The 18,321-nt window shown below is 51.4% G+C and overlaps 1 protein-coding gene across 3 annotated transcripts; it reads right to left on the reverse strand.

Annotated features, from left to right (window-relative positions):
- Window positions 1–8,867: 8,867 nt before the first annotated feature.
- LOC122370672 (exosome component 10-like) lies at window positions 8,868–17,423 on the reverse strand. Of its 3 annotated transcripts, none has more exons than XM_043346481.1 (2): window positions 16,787–17,423; window positions 8,868–11,793 (listed from the first exon to the last, which is right to left on the reverse strand). In XM_043346481.1, exon 2 carries the CDS (start codon window positions 11,648–11,650, stop codon window positions 9,194–9,196), a length of 2,457 nt encoding a protein of 818 aa, XP_043202416.1. In that variant the 5' UTR covers window positions 11,651–11,793; window positions 16,787–17,423; the 3' UTR covers window positions 8,868–9,193. The 3 variants fall into 3 exon arrangements, with proteins under 3 accessions (XP_043202416.1, XP_043202415.1, XP_043202417.1); XM_043346480.1 differs by lacking the exon at window positions 16,787–17,423 and adding an exon at window positions 16,419–16,696; XM_043346482.1 differs by lacking the exon at window positions 16,787–17,423 and adding an exon at window positions 14,483–14,518.
- Window positions 17,424–18,321: the final 898 nt, after the last annotated feature.

Below are 18,321 nucleotides of genomic sequence, written 5' to 3' on the forward strand. Positions count from 1 at the left end.
ACCACAGAACCGCCAGGGGCACCACAGGCCTAGCAGGGACACCACGGGCCTGGTGCCCCTGGGCCCTGACAGGACTGTAACGCCCCTGACAAGCCTGAAGTGTCCGCGGCAGGCACGTGGTGCCCCTGACAGGCCTGAGGCGCCCCTGCAAGGCCGGTGGTGCCCCTGGCAGGCCTGTGGTGTCCATGGCAGGCCTGTGGTGCCCTTGCTAGGCCTCTGGTGCCCCTAACAGGCTTGTAATGCCCCTGGAAGGACTGTGGTGCCCCTGGGCCCTGACAAGCCTGAGGTGCCCCTGACAGGCCAGTGGTGCCCTTGCTAGGCCTGTGGTGCCCCTGGCAGGCCTCTGGTGCCCCTGACAGTCTTGCGGTGCCCTTGGAAGGAATGTGGTGTCCCTGGGCCCTGACAAGCCTGAGGTGCTCCTGACAGGCCCGTGTTGCCCTTGTTAGGCCTGAAGTGCCCCTGGCAGGCCTCTGGTGCCCTTGCTAGGCCGCTGGTGCCCCTGGCAGGCCTCTGGTGCCCTTGCTAGGCCGCTGGTACCCCTGCGCCCGGAGAGGACTGGTGCCCCTGAAAAGTCTGAAGTGCCCCTCGGCAGGCCCGTGGTGCCCCTGACAGGCCCAAGGTGCCCCTGCGAGGCCGGTGGTGCCCCTGGCAGACCTCTGGTGCCCCTGGCAGGTCTGTGGTGCCCCTGGCAGGTCTGTGGCGCCCCTGGCAGACCTGTGTTGACTGGTGCCCCTGCTAGGTCGCTGGTGCCCCTCACAGACCTGTGGTGCCCCTGGGCCTTGACAAGCCTGAGATGCCTGGCTATGACAGGCTGGTGGTGCCCCTGATAGACCAGTGGTGCCCTTGCTAGGCCTGTAGTGCCCCTGGCAGACCTCTGGTGCCCCTCCTACCCCTGCGCCCGGAGAGGACTATGGTGCCCCTGAAAAGCCTGAAGTGCCTCTCGACAGGCCCGTGGTGCCCCTGGGCCCTGAAAGGCCCAAGTTGCCCCTACGAGGTCGGTGGCGCTCCTGGCAGGCCTCTGGTGCCCCTGGCAGGTCTGTGGTGCCCCTGGCAGGCCTGTGTTGACTGGTGCCCCTGCTAGGCCGCTGGTGCCCCTCACAGGCCTGCGGTGCCCCTGGAAGGACTGTGGTGCCCCTGCCCCTAGGGGTGCTCATGGGCCCAACAGGCCCGTTGTGCCCCTGACAGGCCTGTCGTGTATACTTGCTAGACCTGTGGTGCCCCTGCTTCCTGGCAGGCCTGTGGTGCCCCTGGCGGGCCTGTGGCGCCCCTACAAGGCCGTAGGTGCCCCTGACAGGTTTGTGGTGTCCCTGGAAGGACTTTGGTGCCCCTGACAAGCCTGAAGTGTCAAGGACAGACCCTTTAGACGCCAGGGTCAAGTTCGTCGGACTGACAACGATTTGCTTACCTGATAACGTTCCTGGTAAGTACTCACTACTCAGTGTCCACAACATATATACCTACACATAGCACATTCATATATACTTGCTTACAATTGGTAAATGTGGTTGTGGCTAAGAGTTAAGATACTGACTAAAAATAAAAAATAAAAATAAAAACTGAAAATGGGGCACCACCAAAATGAAGTGGACGAAATCCGTTGAGTTTTTAATTTTGGGTATAGGTAGGGGCACCACTTCGATTCATGACCCTCCCCTTGGAGTTTTCCTGGATCCGCCCCTGCACATTACTGTCATAAAGCTGATTCTTTTTACTCTGTAGGCACCACAACAAAGTTCAGACCAAGTTTTAAGCGATTTTTCAACGAACAAACCCATTTAAATCAGAATGACTAAACGAGGTGACGTCACACTAACGGTCGCTCCATGTTGAAGATAGGGCCTTGTACAAGGCCCATTTTCAAATGAAGGGAACGAATTTCTTCAACACCAAGAGGCCGCGGGGGTTGCAACCTAGATAGATAATGGTTTCTGAACCTCGCCGCAAACTTGGCTATCTCAACTCAAACCCCATGTTAAAGGTGGGATAGTCCCTTTAAGGTGGGAGGGTCCCTTTAAACCCACACTGGTGCCGGGCCGGGCTAGGAATATTTAAGCACTCGAGTGGTCCATTTTTTTCCCACTCTGCTCGCCGAAGATACTAAAGGCGGTAAGCAAAGAAACTTGCGCACGGGCCTCGCGCGCTCCTTCCATTTTGCCCATGTTTTTTGGTCATTGTGCAGAGTGTTCAGACCCGTTTTACACTCGTTTTACATAAGAAACTGGACATTCTTTCTGCAACCTCACCAGTCACCTATATACAGCGTCCAACCGGGACCACAGACAACCAGATAAGAATTAGGCTTGATAGCCGAAATGTGGCAGCGCAGCCCTTTTGGCTCTGCTGCATAATATTCATCCAACGACTGTAAGCAGGTAGGTGCCTATGCTGAGAATAGGGGAAGGTCGCTAATTAGGTACCTTCCCCTTAAATAGAGCATAGGCAGCAAATCTTCAAGTCCATAGTAAATCCTTGTTCGTATTGGTGTTTTGCCAGCCGCGAACGCAAGGGGGGGGGGGGGAGGCGTGCCGTTCGGCCCCACATCGAGCTAGAGCTTCGCGGATAGAACGAGCGTGTTGCCGGCAACTTTGGGATGATAAGCGCATATAATTGCGCTCGGTAACTGCGATATTGCGTTGCTTACACCGCTGAGCATACAGAGCAATGAACTGAGCGGGGCTGCGGAGTCGGAGTCGGAGTCGGAGTCGGAGTTGGTCGGAGTCGACAGCTCTGTGTCCAGAGTCTCAGTCGGAGTTAACGTTGCATGGCTCAACGTCTTGCACTGCACCTATTTGATTGACGATACTGCGCTCGAAATTAGATTTTGTCGAAAAACAAAAATGCATTTTGATGTCTTGGACGAACGTTTTCAGCGAAAGAAGCAGAAGACGGTGAATTCCCCAGAACCTGCTCTTTAATTCTGCATGCTATTTTTAATGCTTATTTGTAACGCAAAGCCTTGGAAGTTGGAACGCACAAGGGATCGTTTCAGGCAAGATAAAAACATCTCCATTATGAACTTAATATCATGATATGGATTTCAATAGAATCGTCCGGAGTCGGAGTCGGGGTTGGAGTTGGAGTCGGAGTCGATTTTTGAAGCCGGAGCCGGAGTCGGAGTCACCGGAGTCAGTCATCCATCGACTCCGCAGCCCTGGAATTGAATGTAAAAGCTTTGTTACGAGCATACGCCTCATCGCTAACGCTATAGAGCATAAGCCACCCTATTACCGCCAATGTAACAAGGACTGCATGACGCTGCCATTTCCGGAAATACCCCATTACATAAGTGGTACATGCATCTGTTATATAAGGTGGGCGGCTTTGCTCATTTAGACGATTATTTGTGGTAGCGTTTTATGATGAACCATCTCACCGCAGCTCGTCCAGACTACGAGCGTCAGACGACGTTAAATTAGAGCTGACTCCATCGGACTCTGTGCCCTGGCCGTCATACGCCCGTAGGCTGTTGTCTCAATGTTTACCGTTGTTCCAGTGTTTACCGTTGGGCAGTGAGCCGTGCAGCTGGATGAACAGCCTCCTCCGCTGACAGCTCGTCAGCCTGTTTACCCTGAGGCACTCAGCAGACTGACCTCCGCCCCCGGTGAGCCGCCCCCGCCGCCCCCTCTGACAATGACCCAGTGGGGAAGCGCACTTATTTTACCGATGCGGCGCCGTAGCCGAATTCGGGTCAATCAACCGTTTGTCTTGTCAGCACTGGTCTTTTGGAGTTGCAGCGCAGCAGGGCACCGGAGTCAACTGTGCAACAAACTACCAATGAATGACATTAGAAGGTCGGCATAACCCTCGCAGGTGTGCGGCGTCTGCCAGCTTTCAACGTGTAGGGGGGGGGGGTCTGTTGGACCTTGCTGTTTGGCACCTGATCAAGCTAGAGCTTCGCGGAAAAACGAGCGTGTTGCCCGTCACGAGACGAAGCCGATGATACCCAATTCTAAGGTCCTAGGTCATTGGTTGACGGTCAGGTCAATGACCCAAAAGTCGGGAAAATTGGGACCTGTTAGAAAGTCGTAAAGTGTGGCTGCCGTTTTTTTGGGTGCTGATCACGAATATTGTGTTAGTTTTGATCACAGATGATTTCTTTAAGCATTTAGACCAGGTCGGGTCAGGTCAGGTCAGGTCGACCAGTAGGGGTCGTGACGTGGGTATTCGTAGTAGGTGTCAACCGCCTCTGACAGCTTCGTAACATGTTACGAAGGCACCAAAACTACTTCGTAAATGTTCAAATGGTTTGTCAATTCGAATTCAGCTCCAAAAACTAGCCTAGAAACATGTAAAACTCGAAAAAGTGAACCGAGGTCACCAAAAGGTCAATGACCTGACCTGACCTTCAGGTGACCTTGACATCCACCCTAATGCATGGGAGCAGCATCGAATCACATGTTTGAACGTTTGAAACCACGAAAAGCTTGTAAACGCGCGGCTAATGCGAGCCGACATACGCCGAATCGCGATTCCGGCGAAACATGGCCTCGAGAAATAGGTCACAGGCAAAGGTCACTTGGGTGAGGGTCATGAACTTTTGAGAGTAGGTGTAAAATTGATCAATTCGAGGGTACTGAAAGTTCTACTGGCTGACCTGACCTGACCTGACCCGAGCTGGCCGAAATGCATAAGGACATCATCTGTGATTAAAACTAACATGATATTCGTGATCAGCACCCCCAAAACCCCGTAGCAGCCACACTTTACGACGTTCTAACATATCCCGATTATCCCGACTTTTGGGTCATTTACCTGACCTGAAAGGTCAACCGATGACCTAGGACCTTAAGATTGGGTATCATTGGCTTCCTCCCGTGACGGGCAACACGCTCGTTTTTTTCCTGCGAAGCTTAGCTCGATCAGGGGCCAAACGCGAGGGGGGGGGGGGGTCGTACAGTCGTGTACAGGTTGATGGTCCCCTACTCTTTATCCACCGGGTTCCTATGGCTCAGCATTGGCAGCAGCCGCCTGGTACCGGTAGGCTGTGCCGCATGACCCGAGAGTGAAGCGGCACAGTCTACCCACGCCGTTTGACATCGGCTCGGGTCGCCGGGTGGAGCGCTTTGTAGACCAGCTGTTGCGTCAGACCAGCGCGGGGGGAGGGGCTCGTCTCGGTGGTTGGCGTGGGCTGGCGAGTGGTGTGGGGCGTGTTGGTGGACCATGGGGGCTGGGCGGGGGTGTGTGGTCACTTGCTGCATTGCACATTTTGCGTCGCTTAACAATTGCATTCCTGTTTTTGCTAGGCACAATGCACGGAAGATCCAGCGAATATAATTTACTTTACTTGTGCATTGTGCAAAACGTGATTTGGCACGGTATCGAGGCAACCATTGGTCTTGTGCCTATGCATGATATTTAGGCAATACGTTTATGAAAACGGTAGACTGATGCTGGAAGTCAATTCGTATTGCTAAATGTCGGCACGTATTAAATGAATGAATGAATGAATCAATCAATCAATCAAACAATCAATAGACATGTATAAAACCGTTTAAATGGCTCGCAACCACTAATAGCAATCACACCATCCTAACTCGGAAAAGCAGCCGGAGCCCTGATGAGGCTCGAGCCGGGACTCCACGCTGTAAATTTTGCCAATGATCCATCATCATTCCACCAAGCTAGAGTAACCGGCACCCGAACCCACAAAAACATCAATTGACTTTGCCGCCGACCTCCCGGCCCCGCCGCCGCGTGTTTCTTTTTTCCAACCAAAGGAAGGCGCTATACCCGAAGATGCTTCTTGGTAAACAAACCAAACAAAAACAAACATAACCTAACCTCACCTGACCTAACCTACAACCTACAACCTAACCTACAACCTAACCTACAGACCTACAACCTACAAACCTACAACCTACAAACCTACAACCTAACCTACAACGCGCCAAAAAGTTCGGCCGGCGGCGGGGATCGAATCCTAGTTATTAGATCACGAGGCGAGTGTGCTCACCACTACACCACGCAGCCAGCTGGCCAGTGAGAGGTGTAAGTCACTTTTCAATGACGCAATGGGATATTCTCCGTATAGCGCCTTCCTTTGGGTGGAAAAAAGAATTACGCCCCGCCGCCCGCCCGGCCAGACTTCATGCCCCGGCCATAGCCACCATCCGGTGTAGCTCAGCGTAGGAGTGCTCAACTGTCAAACTGACCGGCAGTGAGGGGCCCGGTTCGAAACGCTTCGGATGCTGGATGTTTATTTCTCGGTGGGAGGCTTTACGTTTAGTCCACTTTTCAGAAAGATCATTTGGTGGCTGACCTGTTTTCTTTCTTTGCTGCAATTCATGAGGAGACCGTATGCACCCTTACCTGTCCTTCCGCACCCCACTTGGGAGATGGGTGGTTGCCCCTCCCATGGGTTTGTGAATATCTCTAAAACAAATTTTTGGAGGAGGGATACGATCGGTTCTATGCGACAAGTGACCACACACCCCCAGCCCCAGGTCCGCTCACTCTCTACCCATATCACCCCCTCCCCACACCACACTCCAGCCCGCCTCATCCACCGAGCCGAGCCATAACGAGCCTCAGCGCCCCGGGGCGCGACCTGTCAGCGAACACTGTACCTATATATAATAACAGTGACAATATATCAAATCCGTGATCTCCTCTATGAATGTCGTCTCGCAGCGGCGCCAGCTCGCGCCGCCTCGATGTCCCCGAAGCCTGGACGCGCCCCTGCCCCCGCGGCGCACGCAACCGCCGGCCCGCGTCCCCGCCGGTTCGCTGACAGGTCGCGCCCCTGGGCGCTGAGGCTCGTTATGGCTCGGCTCGGTGGATGAGGCGGGCTGGAGTGTGGTGTGGGGAGGGGTGATATGGGTAGGGAGTGAGCGGACCTGGGGCTGGGCGTGTGTGGTCACTTGTCGCATAGAACCGATCGTATCCTCCCTCCAAAAATTCGTTTTAGAGATATTCACAAACCCATGGGGGGGGGGGGCAACCACCCATCTCCCAAGTGGGGTGCGGAAGGACAGGTAAGGGTGCATACGGTCTCCTCATGAATTGCAGCAAAGAAAGAAAACAGGTCAGTCACCAAATGATCTTTCTGAAAAATGGACTAAACGTAAAGCCTCCCACCGAGAAATAAACATCCAGCATCCGAAGCGTTTCGAACCGGGCCCCTCACTACCGGTCAGTTTGACAGTCGAGTCGAGCACTCCTACGCTGAGCTACACCGGATGGTGGCTATGGCCGGGGCAAAGTCTGGCCGGGCGGGCGGCGGGGCCGGGAGGTCGGCGGCAAAGTCAATTAATGTTTTTGTGGGTTCGGGTGCCGGTTACTCTAGCTTGGTGGAATGATGATGGATCATTGGCAAAATTTACAGCGTGGAGTCCCGGCTCGAGCCTCATCAGGGCTCCGGCTGCTTTTCCGAGTTAGGATGGTGTGATTGCTATTAGTGGTTGCGAGCCATTTAAACGGTTTTATACATGTCTATTGATTGTTTGATTGATTGATTCATTCATTCATTCATTCATTTAATACGTGCCGACATTTAGCAATACGAATTGACATCCAGCATCAATCTACCGTTTTCATAAACGTATTGCCTAAATATCATGCATAGGCACCAGACCTATGGTTGCCTCGATACCGTGCCAAATCACGTTTTGCACAATGCACAAGTAAAATAAATTATATTCGCTGGGTCTTCCGTGCATTGTGCCTAGCAAAAACAGGAATGCAATTGTTAAGCGACGCAAAATGTGCAATGCAGCAAGTGACCACACACACCCGCCCAGCCCCCATGGTCCACCAACACGCCCCACACCACTCGCCAGCCCACGCCAACCACCGAGACGAGCCCCCCCCCCCCCGCGCTGGTCTGACGCAACAGCTGGTCTACAAAGCGCTCCACCCGGCGACCCGAGCCGATGTCAAACGGCGTGGGTAGACTGTGCCGCTTCACTCTCGGGTCATGCGGCACAGCCTACCGGTACCAGGCGGCTGCTGCCAATGCTGAGCCATAGGAACCCGGTGAATAAAGAGTAGGGGACCATCAACCTGTACACGACTGTACCAACCCCCCTTGTGCCGTCGAGAGACGCAAAATGGCCTCTGCTGGCGAGGGCTAAGTCAATAAATTTTCGTCAATGCCATTTGTGTTAGAATGTGGAATGTACTTACCTATAAGTATTCACAATACCTACCTATTAGATGATCATTTCTTCTATAAGATAAACAAGTAAGAAGCGCTAGTCTTACTTATGTTTACAAATATTTGACTTCAACCATGAGAATGTCGGCCGCCGCTGGGCCGGGGTAAGTTGAAACATGACCGCCCATTGCCCAAGGATGCTTATTGACGTGCACCATTTCACCTGCTCCCGAATTTCATGTGATCGTGGGGGGTGAGCGGAGCGGCTGTTCCCGTCTGTTTGGTTGGTGGTGCTACCTGGCGGCCGGCCGGCAACGCGTCATAAGACGGCCAACCGCCAGACGGCGCTAATCTCACTCCCTTGTACGGAAACTCCGCTTGCCAGGATGCGCCTGTGTGGGCTCGTATCTCGCAAAGTGAAATCAGAAGCTTAATACGATTCCTATTACCTATGTATGTGGTTGAAGATAGATTTAGCGCTCGATAAACCCAAGATCACAACAGTAACATGGTACCCAATGACTGACGAGGTAAGAAAAGCTACCCTCTTGATATTTTTTTGTCATTGCAGAAAAAATGAGCGAGTGAACGTTTTGGGAAACATGCCAAACGGTGACATCTGTGGTCAGGTCAACTGCCCCAAGGTACGAGCACAGTTTCTGGTGAATAAATTCGTCAAAAATGACCGCAGAACCGCAGTATTAGCACCATCGGGTCATTTCCTCATTTTGCACCCTTCAAAAACTGAAGAAATTCATAAGACAAAAACATAAAAAGAAAAAAGAACTCATTCATCTAAGGTTGAAAAATGAGGCCACAGGCACACATCGATACTTTTTATTGGCGTTATCGACTTTTAATTCAGTCGGCGCTGTTGTATGAGCATCTGAGACAACGCTCCTTCCCCAACAATAAAAACAATACACTGGTCGACTCCCACCCGAGACCTTCAGCTGCCCTACAGGGTTCAGCTGAGTCGCAGCGACACAACGAACAACGCTTGAAACATGTGATTTCGGGATCATGGAAGCATCCGATGAGACCACCCTCCTGTCACACAACCGAGCGCACTATGTGGATCAGAAAAAGCGGCATCGGTCAGCGCCGACCGCGTCCGAACGTCTGTCGGCGACCAGACTCCGTCTGCCACGGCTTCTTCTTGCGCCCGGCGGCGCTGGCACCGCGCTGGCCACTGGCCGGACGGCCGGCGTCCTCGCGTCGGCCGAACTTGGTGTAGTCGACACCCGAGTAGTCGAACGCCGGAACAGCTGGCGCGCCGGCCTGGCTGGCGGGACCACCCCCCGCGCCGCCCTCCGCACTGCCCCCGCCCCTCTTCCGCTTGTGCGCCTTCCTGTAGGTGCCAGCCTTTTTCTGCTCACGGACAAGGTCCTTGCGCGACAGGCGGAGGTTCTTCGGTGCCGGTGGCTCTGGCTCCTCTTCAGCCTCAACCGTCACCTTGTTGACGTCCTCTGGCCCCTGTTGGGGCAGCACGGCCTCCGGCGACGGCGGCGGTGACGGCCGGTGGCTGGTCGGCGGCGGCCGACGGGTCGGTGTCTGTTCCGTCAGCTCGTCCATGCGGCGCGCTACCTTGTCGTCGCCCACAGGAGCGGCCATCATCAGGTAGCGCCGATACGGGCTGATCCAGGTGGAGCCGACAGCTGATGGTCTGGCCGCCTCTGCAGGTCGGACGTCCAGCTGGGGCCGGCGCTTGGTGGCCGCCCGCGCGCCAGCGCAGAGAGGCAGCGCCGCTGTCGACTGGCCGCCGCCGGCCGCAGCCGCTGGTGAGAGCAGTACAGGCACGTTGGCGCTGTCGCCGTCAGTCAGGTGGCTTGTGTCGTGCGGGCTGTGCCGGTCACTGCTGCGCTCGGCGCCACACGACCGGGACGGCGCCTGCACGGCGATGGCGGGCTGCGGCCGCGGCTCGGTGCCCGTGTGCAGGCGGCGCGCGGCCAGCACCAGCTGGTGCACGGCCGCCAGGTGGGCGCGCACCAGCGGCGGCACCGGGCTGCAGCAAGCCAGCACGCCCTGCATCTCGCGCGGCAGCAGCTCGGCCATCTGCAGCAGCATGTGGCTGGGCAACACGTACTGGGTGCTCTCGTCTTCCAGGCGCGCCAATTCGTCGCGCCATTTGAACAGCTGCTTCAGGGCAGCTAGCTGTCTGCTGTCGAACGACTTCTTGCTGCGTCGGTACAGGTCCAAGTGGCTGTCAGGCCGCAGAATCGGCTTACTGTACCGCTTCAGACAGATCAGTGTGCTGCTGGTATAGACGCTGCGTAGCAGGTTCTTCTGCTCGTTACCCTTCTGCAGCAGGAGATTGCGCAGGCGGTCGTATATGTAGAGCAGATAGTGTGTGTCGGTCTGGGCGTAGCGGATCATGTCCTCTGGCAGGGGCCTTATGCGCCAGTCAGCCAGCTGAAGCCGCTTATCGGCGGTCACGTTACAAAAGTGCTGCAGCAGGTATGCCAGCGAGAGCCGCGGCAGTGCCAGCACTTTGCTGGCCTGGTGGGTGTCGAACATGTTGACCACGTACAGGCCGGCGTCGCGCTGCAGCCACTCGACGTCAGAGTCCGCGCCGTGAAAAACCTTGACAATGTTGGGGTTGGCAAACACCTCGTTAAGGGGCTGCAGCTGGTCGCGCAGCTGCAGCGGGTCGACGATGTAGTCGCGGTCGCGGGTGGAGAGCTGCATCAGACACGTCAGGCCCAGGTAGCTCCGGTAGCTGTGGTGCTCCAGGTCGACGGCCAGCTCGCGGCACCGGCCGAGCTCTGCCACCAGCCGGCGCAGGCCGTCCGCAGTGTCCACCAGTGTCACGGGCGTCTGCTCGGCCGGCGCCGGCAGCAGCGGCTCGGCGGCCGGCTCCAGCGCCCAGTCGGCCGGCGCGAACCGCTCCAGCTCGAACTCGTAGGGGTGCGAGAACCTCTCGCGCCCCTCGTCGTCCAGCTCCAGCAGTATGGCCAGCGGCCGCAGCGCGTGCGGCTTGTCGCTGATGATGGGCTCGAAGGGCGCCGGCGAGTTGTCCACCTTGCGGCGGAAGCTGAGCTGCGGCCGCTCGATGTTGGTGGCCGTCGTCAGGCGGATGGTGGTGGCGCCGGGCGCCGCCAGAGTCCTGTTGGTGGAGACGTTCCAGCGGCCGCTGAGCTCTCGGTCCGCAGTCGCGCTGACCGTCTGCACCACTGCCTCCAACTTCCGCTTGATGCCGGCGGCCTCGTCCAGATCACTGTTAATCTTCTCTAGAAGTTGGTCGTTGGCCTCAACAACCATGTCAAACGCCTCATCCAAGTCCCGGTCGAAGAATGCCCCACCGACGTTGTACTTTTTAAACACCTTTCCAATTAATTCAGTGCACTTCTTTCCCTCCATGTCCATGATCCTCTTGAAAGCCGGAAAACTGGAGTACAGTGCAAATGTCTCATCGCAAGGAATCTCGTTGGACAGCTTGGTGACGCTACTGATTTCCTTCAGAGTGGCCTGAGACAGCACATCGATATCTTCATGGTGATTGCTTACAGCTTTTGAGCTGCTTCCCTCAGACATTTTCTCCTGCTCAGATTCCATGCCTTAAAACCTTGCTTGCTTGCTTGCTGGGCTATAACGCGCAGACTTGATACCAGACGTCAAAGTCCTTCCACCTGCACGTGGCTTGCTCATGGAATGACCGCACATCGATGCTTGCGACCAGGCCGTAGTCACTGCAATACCTGTAACGTGTTCGGGTTTGATGACATGACAGTGTGAACATAATATGATGAACATTTTCTGAGGCAATAACTTGAATTGTTTGTTTATATTGTTTAAGGATTATTTGCAAAGTTGGGGAATGTCGATTACTTTATTTAAAAAATATAATTTTCATATCTGATTTTATTTCAAAAATACTTTTCAACTCCTGCCAGTGTTCACACTGTGACGTCAGCTTGCCTGGGCATAATTTCTAGTGACGACTGAATCCACCTGGTTTTTAAACCTCGCCGGCCGAGAAGGGAGCGAGGGGGAGGGGCGGTGCCGCTTTCGCAGCTCGGAACACGCCGGCGATAGAGGGCTAAAACTTGGCATATCTGAGCATTGATTCCAGCAGGATCTTGTAACACTGACCGCGTTTTCAGATCAGGTCAGGTCACTGACCTATGACGGCATAAGTGATTAGTGAACCTCTGCATGGTCCTCAGATGTCGCAACTTTGCAAAGCCCTCAGCGCCAAAGGAACTTTCACAGAGAGATAAAACTTAGAAGACGCAGTATCTTGTACATGTCTCACAACTTGTATATCACGGTTTTCCTTAAGGTCACATGGGGTGAGATCGGTCAGGTGACCTCACCATTACAAGTTACGGGAATATGGAAAATGTTATTTTGGCGCCGGGAATGATCTAAATTCTGAAATTACCTCAAGCACATGGAATCGTGATTTCACGCACTCTTTGGTGGATCCGATGCTTCACGTTTGCCATAAGAGTTTTTCGTCAATAGCTCCCGATCAAATTGAGCTAGAGAGTCGAGAAAGCCACCAGTGGACTCAAGAATACATGCCGAATCGAATGATATGCGATATGAACTCCGCCCAGCTTCATGACCTGAGGGTCTCTGAATCGACCTTGACCCGAGGCCAACACCTTAATTTGACCTCACCCGAACAAAAAGTATGCCATTCGAGGCGCCTGAGCTAGGCAAATACAAATATGCCAAATTCGCCGCTTTGCGGCCATTTTTTTTGCAAAGTTATTTACCCAAAACTGAATCCGTGACTTGGGCCACCTACTTGACCTCAGAGGTCACTGAGTGAGCTGGGACCTCTAAATCAGGTACCAAGTACCAACCGCTGCGTCTCGTAACGGCGCATACACTGTTTCTTCCGCGAGGCTCTAGCTCCACTAGGGTCGCCTATTCTGATTGGATTTTTGGAGCCACCTATTTTGACTTTAGTGCTTTCTGATAACATACTCGTAGAATTGGTAAAGAACCTTCATGGTGAACGGTTGGCCAGGATTGATCATAGTTTCCTGGTTAACTAGGTATTTTATTCTGTCTAGGTACGGTCAAACCCAAAGACAGCCTTGCAAATGTTCCAAACTTTAATAAGGCTAGCTTAAAAATTATTAGAATCAAACTATAACAGGTTAATTGGCATCAGAGACTTTTAGACTGAAAAGCTTCTCAAGCATGGAATGGAATAGATGGAAGCATGGAATGGAAAGCATGGAGTAGATATTATATGACATTCACTATTCAGCTCAGTCCAGATGTACCTTTACCAATGAAAGTTAAACGATCTAGAAGAAAAATGAAACCCTCCATGGCTTACTCCAGAGGTCAGAACTGCTGTAACATGCAAGAATGCTGCTTTTCAGACAACAAAGATGGGTGCATTTCTAGAATCAGATGGGATTGATTACCTACAAGAAGTGTAGAAATTCGCTTAAGAAAAAAGTCAGGCCTGTTCCAGTGCCTCCAGTAGACTTTTTGACTGGAGGCTCTTCCAGTAAGTTTTACTGGAGGTGCTAGAATGCAATCTGGGGATCTCTGGTGATTGATGTCAGGTATACAAAAAATATAATTCACTCTTGAAAAACAAAATTTCCATTGAATTCAATAAGTAAGATTTTAACAATTATAACAATATGTTCTTTACATTTGAGTTCTAAAAAACTGTCAAAAGTCCTTTGCTTAAGTTAGTATTGTCACCTGCGCTGTTATTGTAGACCAGAGCCTCCAGTCAAATGTGGGTTTTGCAACTAACTGGAAGTCGCTGGAGGTTTCTCGAGATTTGCCAAGAGCTTACTGGATCTGGAGGCACTGAAACACTGATTGGGAGAATTCTGGAGGCTGGAGCTTTCTGGAGGTGCTAGAACAGGCCCATAGTGACAGCAAAATAACAGAACTACAAGTTATCAGTTTCACTCAATATGTGCAATTAAAAACATGGATGATACTGAGTCACTTCTATCTCAGATGGGTACTGGTGCAGATGGAAGGGTTGGAAACTTGGGCGAGATAGGCTGTGGCTTTGTTCAAGGGTAGGTACCTATCTACGCTACATTGAGACATTCAGGGCCCTGTTTCACCAGTGATAGCAGCACGCTGCTTTTACATGTGTCAAATTGGGTTTCCATGGAAACATCAACAGGCCCATTGCTCCAACACTACCACAAGTGTGACGTCAGCTCGCGCAATTTGAAAGCAGCGTGGTAGTAGCGTCCTGTGATGGCTGTGAAACACCGCCCAGGTCAAATAAATCATTATTTTTTTTTTACTTTAGGACTGGTCACCAACTTGTAGCAAAGCACTGCAGTGCCAAAGGCAATGCCTAAGAAGAAATTAGACTTTACAGGCAATGGTAAGTCAAATATTTTTAGGTTAAGTGGTTGTGCATCATGCTTCAGGCCGACTTACCATTGCTTTCAATCTATTCATGTGAGTAACTTCTTCTTTATCTATGGGCAGGCAAAATCTTTTATCAGTAGGTCCGGTTTGGTAAGGTTTGAATGTTTCGTTTAAAAAATTTGTGACATGTAAGGATCATATCTGGATTTAGGATGTCAAAAAATGGAATAATGTGTAAAATTTACCTATGAAAAGTGAGTCGGTCCTTCAGTAAATATTTACCAGATGTGTACCGATTGCGAATGTTTTTTTGATGACTGGAATCAAATTACCTTTGTCAGATTTCATGCATGATGCAGCCACAAAACTGGAAGTCTATAGAATCAGGGTTACTTTTACAGGAAAAGTTGAGAGGGGGAATAAAGTTCGGGGCAAAGGCGGATCCAGGGGCATCTGAAAGGGGGGTGGGCGGCAATACCATTAGGTTTTTCGTTAGGATGGAGCCCGCAGAACCTTACCTACCCCCAAATCCTATTCTTTCCTCGGGTTTCAGCCACTTTATTTTGGAAGGTTACCAAAAAATAATTTTGCTAAAAAATATACGCACCTACCTTGGCTGTAAGGGGCGGGGGAGGTCCCAACTTGACTGCGCCCTTGCAAATGCCAATCAGTAGTATCAACCTATCAGTGGTATCAATAACTAGTAGGTATACCCCGGCCAAACATTAAGTAACGCCTTTCTAAAGAGAGAGGTCAATCCGCGCCCTGATTGGAGGTCATTTTGGCCCCCATGTGGGTTTTCTTGAAAAGCGAAAAACGGCGGCGGCGCCGCCGGCCAAATTTTTAGTGCCTTACCGGGCATCAATTTGAAACCTTCGCACAAAATTTCAAGTCTTAGGTCACCTTAGGTCAGGAGTAATTGATGTCAAACTGTTCGAGCAAAAATGAGCAAAAAAACATGAAATTCTTAAACGCTCACAAAAGCTACAGTTAACGAGCAATTCCAAAGTTCTTTGTGTGGTCGTGTATGTAGAGAAACGACGGCGCTACAAAACTGCAACCTCTACAACTACAAGGTGGGCAGTGATATCCGAACAAAAACTAATGAAGCACAAAACTTGAATTATTACTATTAGTATTAGTGAGCAGTGAAAGTTCCATTGGGAAAGCCGGCTGTGATGAGGTACATTTTTTTTTGCGCCCTGCTCTGCATGCAAAGCAGATGAACATGAATGCTGCATAAAGAGAAAAGTCATTTATTACTCAAAGCTTTAATGCCTATGGGACAAAAATAACGTTGTTTTTCCTTCAATGATTCCGGTTTGGAGGATGGTTAAACACGGCCATTGTCATATTGGGACAAAAATTTTAGATGTCTGGCCTTGGCGTCGATGAAAAAGTGAAAATAATCGTGAATAAATGGGTCGTTTCTGAGAAAGAACACAGAATATAAAAGGGGGTCCAAAAGGGGGTCACCTTCTTTTTGCGTCAAAGGAGGGGCCATGGCCCATTGCCCCCCTCCCCCTGTATCCACCCTTGGTTCGGAGAGGTAATCCCGTCCCCCGCCGGTTTCTACGCCGACGCCTGTACCGATATGTCAGTGATTGCGAAAAGACGGAAGAGACAAGACAAGAGACGGTCCCACCGACTATCCGATCGGTATCGGGTCAAATCTGGAGTTCCTGCTGCACTGAACGTAAAATGGTTGGATGGAACCGAAAATTGAAAATTAATAATTATCTTAACGCCAGCAACGTTGATTGATGACGAGAATCTGATTAACGATGGCTATAGAATCTGAATAGCGAATTGATTGAAAATGGGCTCCAAAATAAATTTGAAAGGGGGAAATTCCCCCTTCCCTCCCTAGCCATTCAGACACGATTTGAAAGGGGGAGCGGAATTTTCGAAGGGGGGAAATTCCCCTCTTCCCCCCCCTTTAAAAGTAACCCTGTATAGAATTATAGATGGTTCTGGCTTTTGGTATTTGTATTTATCACCTTACCCTTGGCTGCAAAGTCGACAAGATCCACGGCTACAGCAGTTTATATAACTCAAAACTCTATAGGAATCTTGACTCAAACTACCTAGTACCTATACTAGAATAGAATCTTGACTCAAACTTGACTCAAAACCTCTTTTTTTTTTTTTTTTTTTTTTTTTTTTTAGTGGCCCTAACTTACGTTACCGGCCTCGCGAGGAGGGCGGCGACCTAACTACGCCGCGCAAAACAAACCGGCCGTCCTAACTAAGACCGGTGGCCACTTTTACAGCAAGACAACATGGGAAAACCCATATCCATGTACTATGCCATGAATATGGGAAAAAACCCATGAATTTACGTTAAGACACATAAATGACAGTGAAACTTACCGGTAAATTGATGTTTGTGAAGGGAGGGAAGGGGGAAGTTTGTGAATGGTAAGGTTACGAGAGTTTGATGACAGGAATGGTTTGAAGAGTGGGGGATATGTCGCTGGGAGGGATGGGGTTTGTGAATGTTTAAGCGTCACGATGAAAGGAATGGTTTGGAGGATGGGGAATCTGTCGCTGCTGCAGTTGGCGGCCGACGGTTGTCTGTGGTCGTTCAACCCGGCCGCCGCCGCTGTTCAGCGGCCGGGGTCCGCTGGTGTAGCTCGCTGGGCCGCTGAGCCTCTAAGCCTGCTCCAGCGGCAGGAGAAAACCCGTCTGCCACCGAAGCTCTGTGTTTCGGCACCAGCGAAAAACCCGACCCATCCCGTATCACAAGTCAGCCTGGTGGTAGCGAAACGGGCGCCTGCTAACAGTCAAGGCCGTTAAAGTAGCTCTGAGTAGGGTGATGTTAGGACGAAATCAAGTACCAGGTTTGTCAATGTTGTGTCGTCCCCGAGAAGCGTCGGGAGGTCGTTTTTAAGGTGTTGTACCGCAAGATAGTTAGTGATGTGTCTTCGTTCGTGATGCAATGCCGTGCATGCGATCAAAATGTGCTCTACGGAGATGCGTGTGTCGCAGGTTCAAAACAGCATTGCTCATGCGCCATAGACAGCCTTGCGTGCGCCAGGTATATCTAATTAGGAACCTGTTCAAGTATCTGCGGTCAATAAGGCGGAGCGTAGCTAACGGGCCAATCAGGACGGCGGCAACTGTCATGTGTGTGTCGCCTGATTGGCCCGTTAGCCTTCTTGACCGCGGGGCCCTGTTTCACCGGTGATAGCAGCAAGCTGCTATCACGTTTCGCGAGCTGACGTCATGTCGTGACGCCATACTGTTGTCGTAATGGGTAGTTCCGGCGCACGATTGCCGCGACCTTGGCGGCGGCATTAAGTGACGTATGAGCCTAAAAGTAAGAGTTTACGCAGTCATGATAGTATATATATTTTTGATATATATTTTTTCAATATGATGTATTTAAAAGAAGCTGGGTTTAGGAAAAATTTTGACATAAATTTCGAACATTTAGCTGATGACGTAAAACAATATTGCGGCAATCGTGCGCCAGAATTGCCCCTTACGTCAGCAGTATGACGTCATCACATTACGTCAGCTCGCGCAATTTGATAGTAGCTTGCTGCTATCACCGGTGAAACAGGGCCCCGGAGCCGCGGCGGTCGCAGACACTTGAACAGGACCCTATAGATCAGAGATCAAAGAACACTAAAACGCTGCAAAATGAATATTTGATTGACTATTGCTTTTCCCCTGCATTCTATTTTTCGGAGCAGCTTTTTCCTAATCCTTGGTAAGCAATAAGCATTCAGCTAGGCTAGGGAATGATAGATAAGGTTAAGCAATCTATTTTTTTGTAAGGTCTATTTTATTTCAACCAATTTATTCTTTTATTTTATGGAATTTTGCAGCCTTTTTCAACGTTACAATTCTGCCGCACTTTGCAAACAAGGCGCATAACAACACAAACACAAATGGTATCG

Source organism: Amphibalanus amphitrite, unplaced genomic scaffold (genome assembly GCF_019059575.1).
Source record: "Amphibalanus amphitrite isolate SeventyFive unplaced genomic scaffold, NRLGWU_Aamphi_draft 001159F_arrow, whole genome shotgun sequence".
Lineage (NCBI taxonomy): Eukaryota > Metazoa > Arthropoda > Thecostraca > Balanomorpha > Balanidae > Amphibalanus > Amphibalanus amphitrite.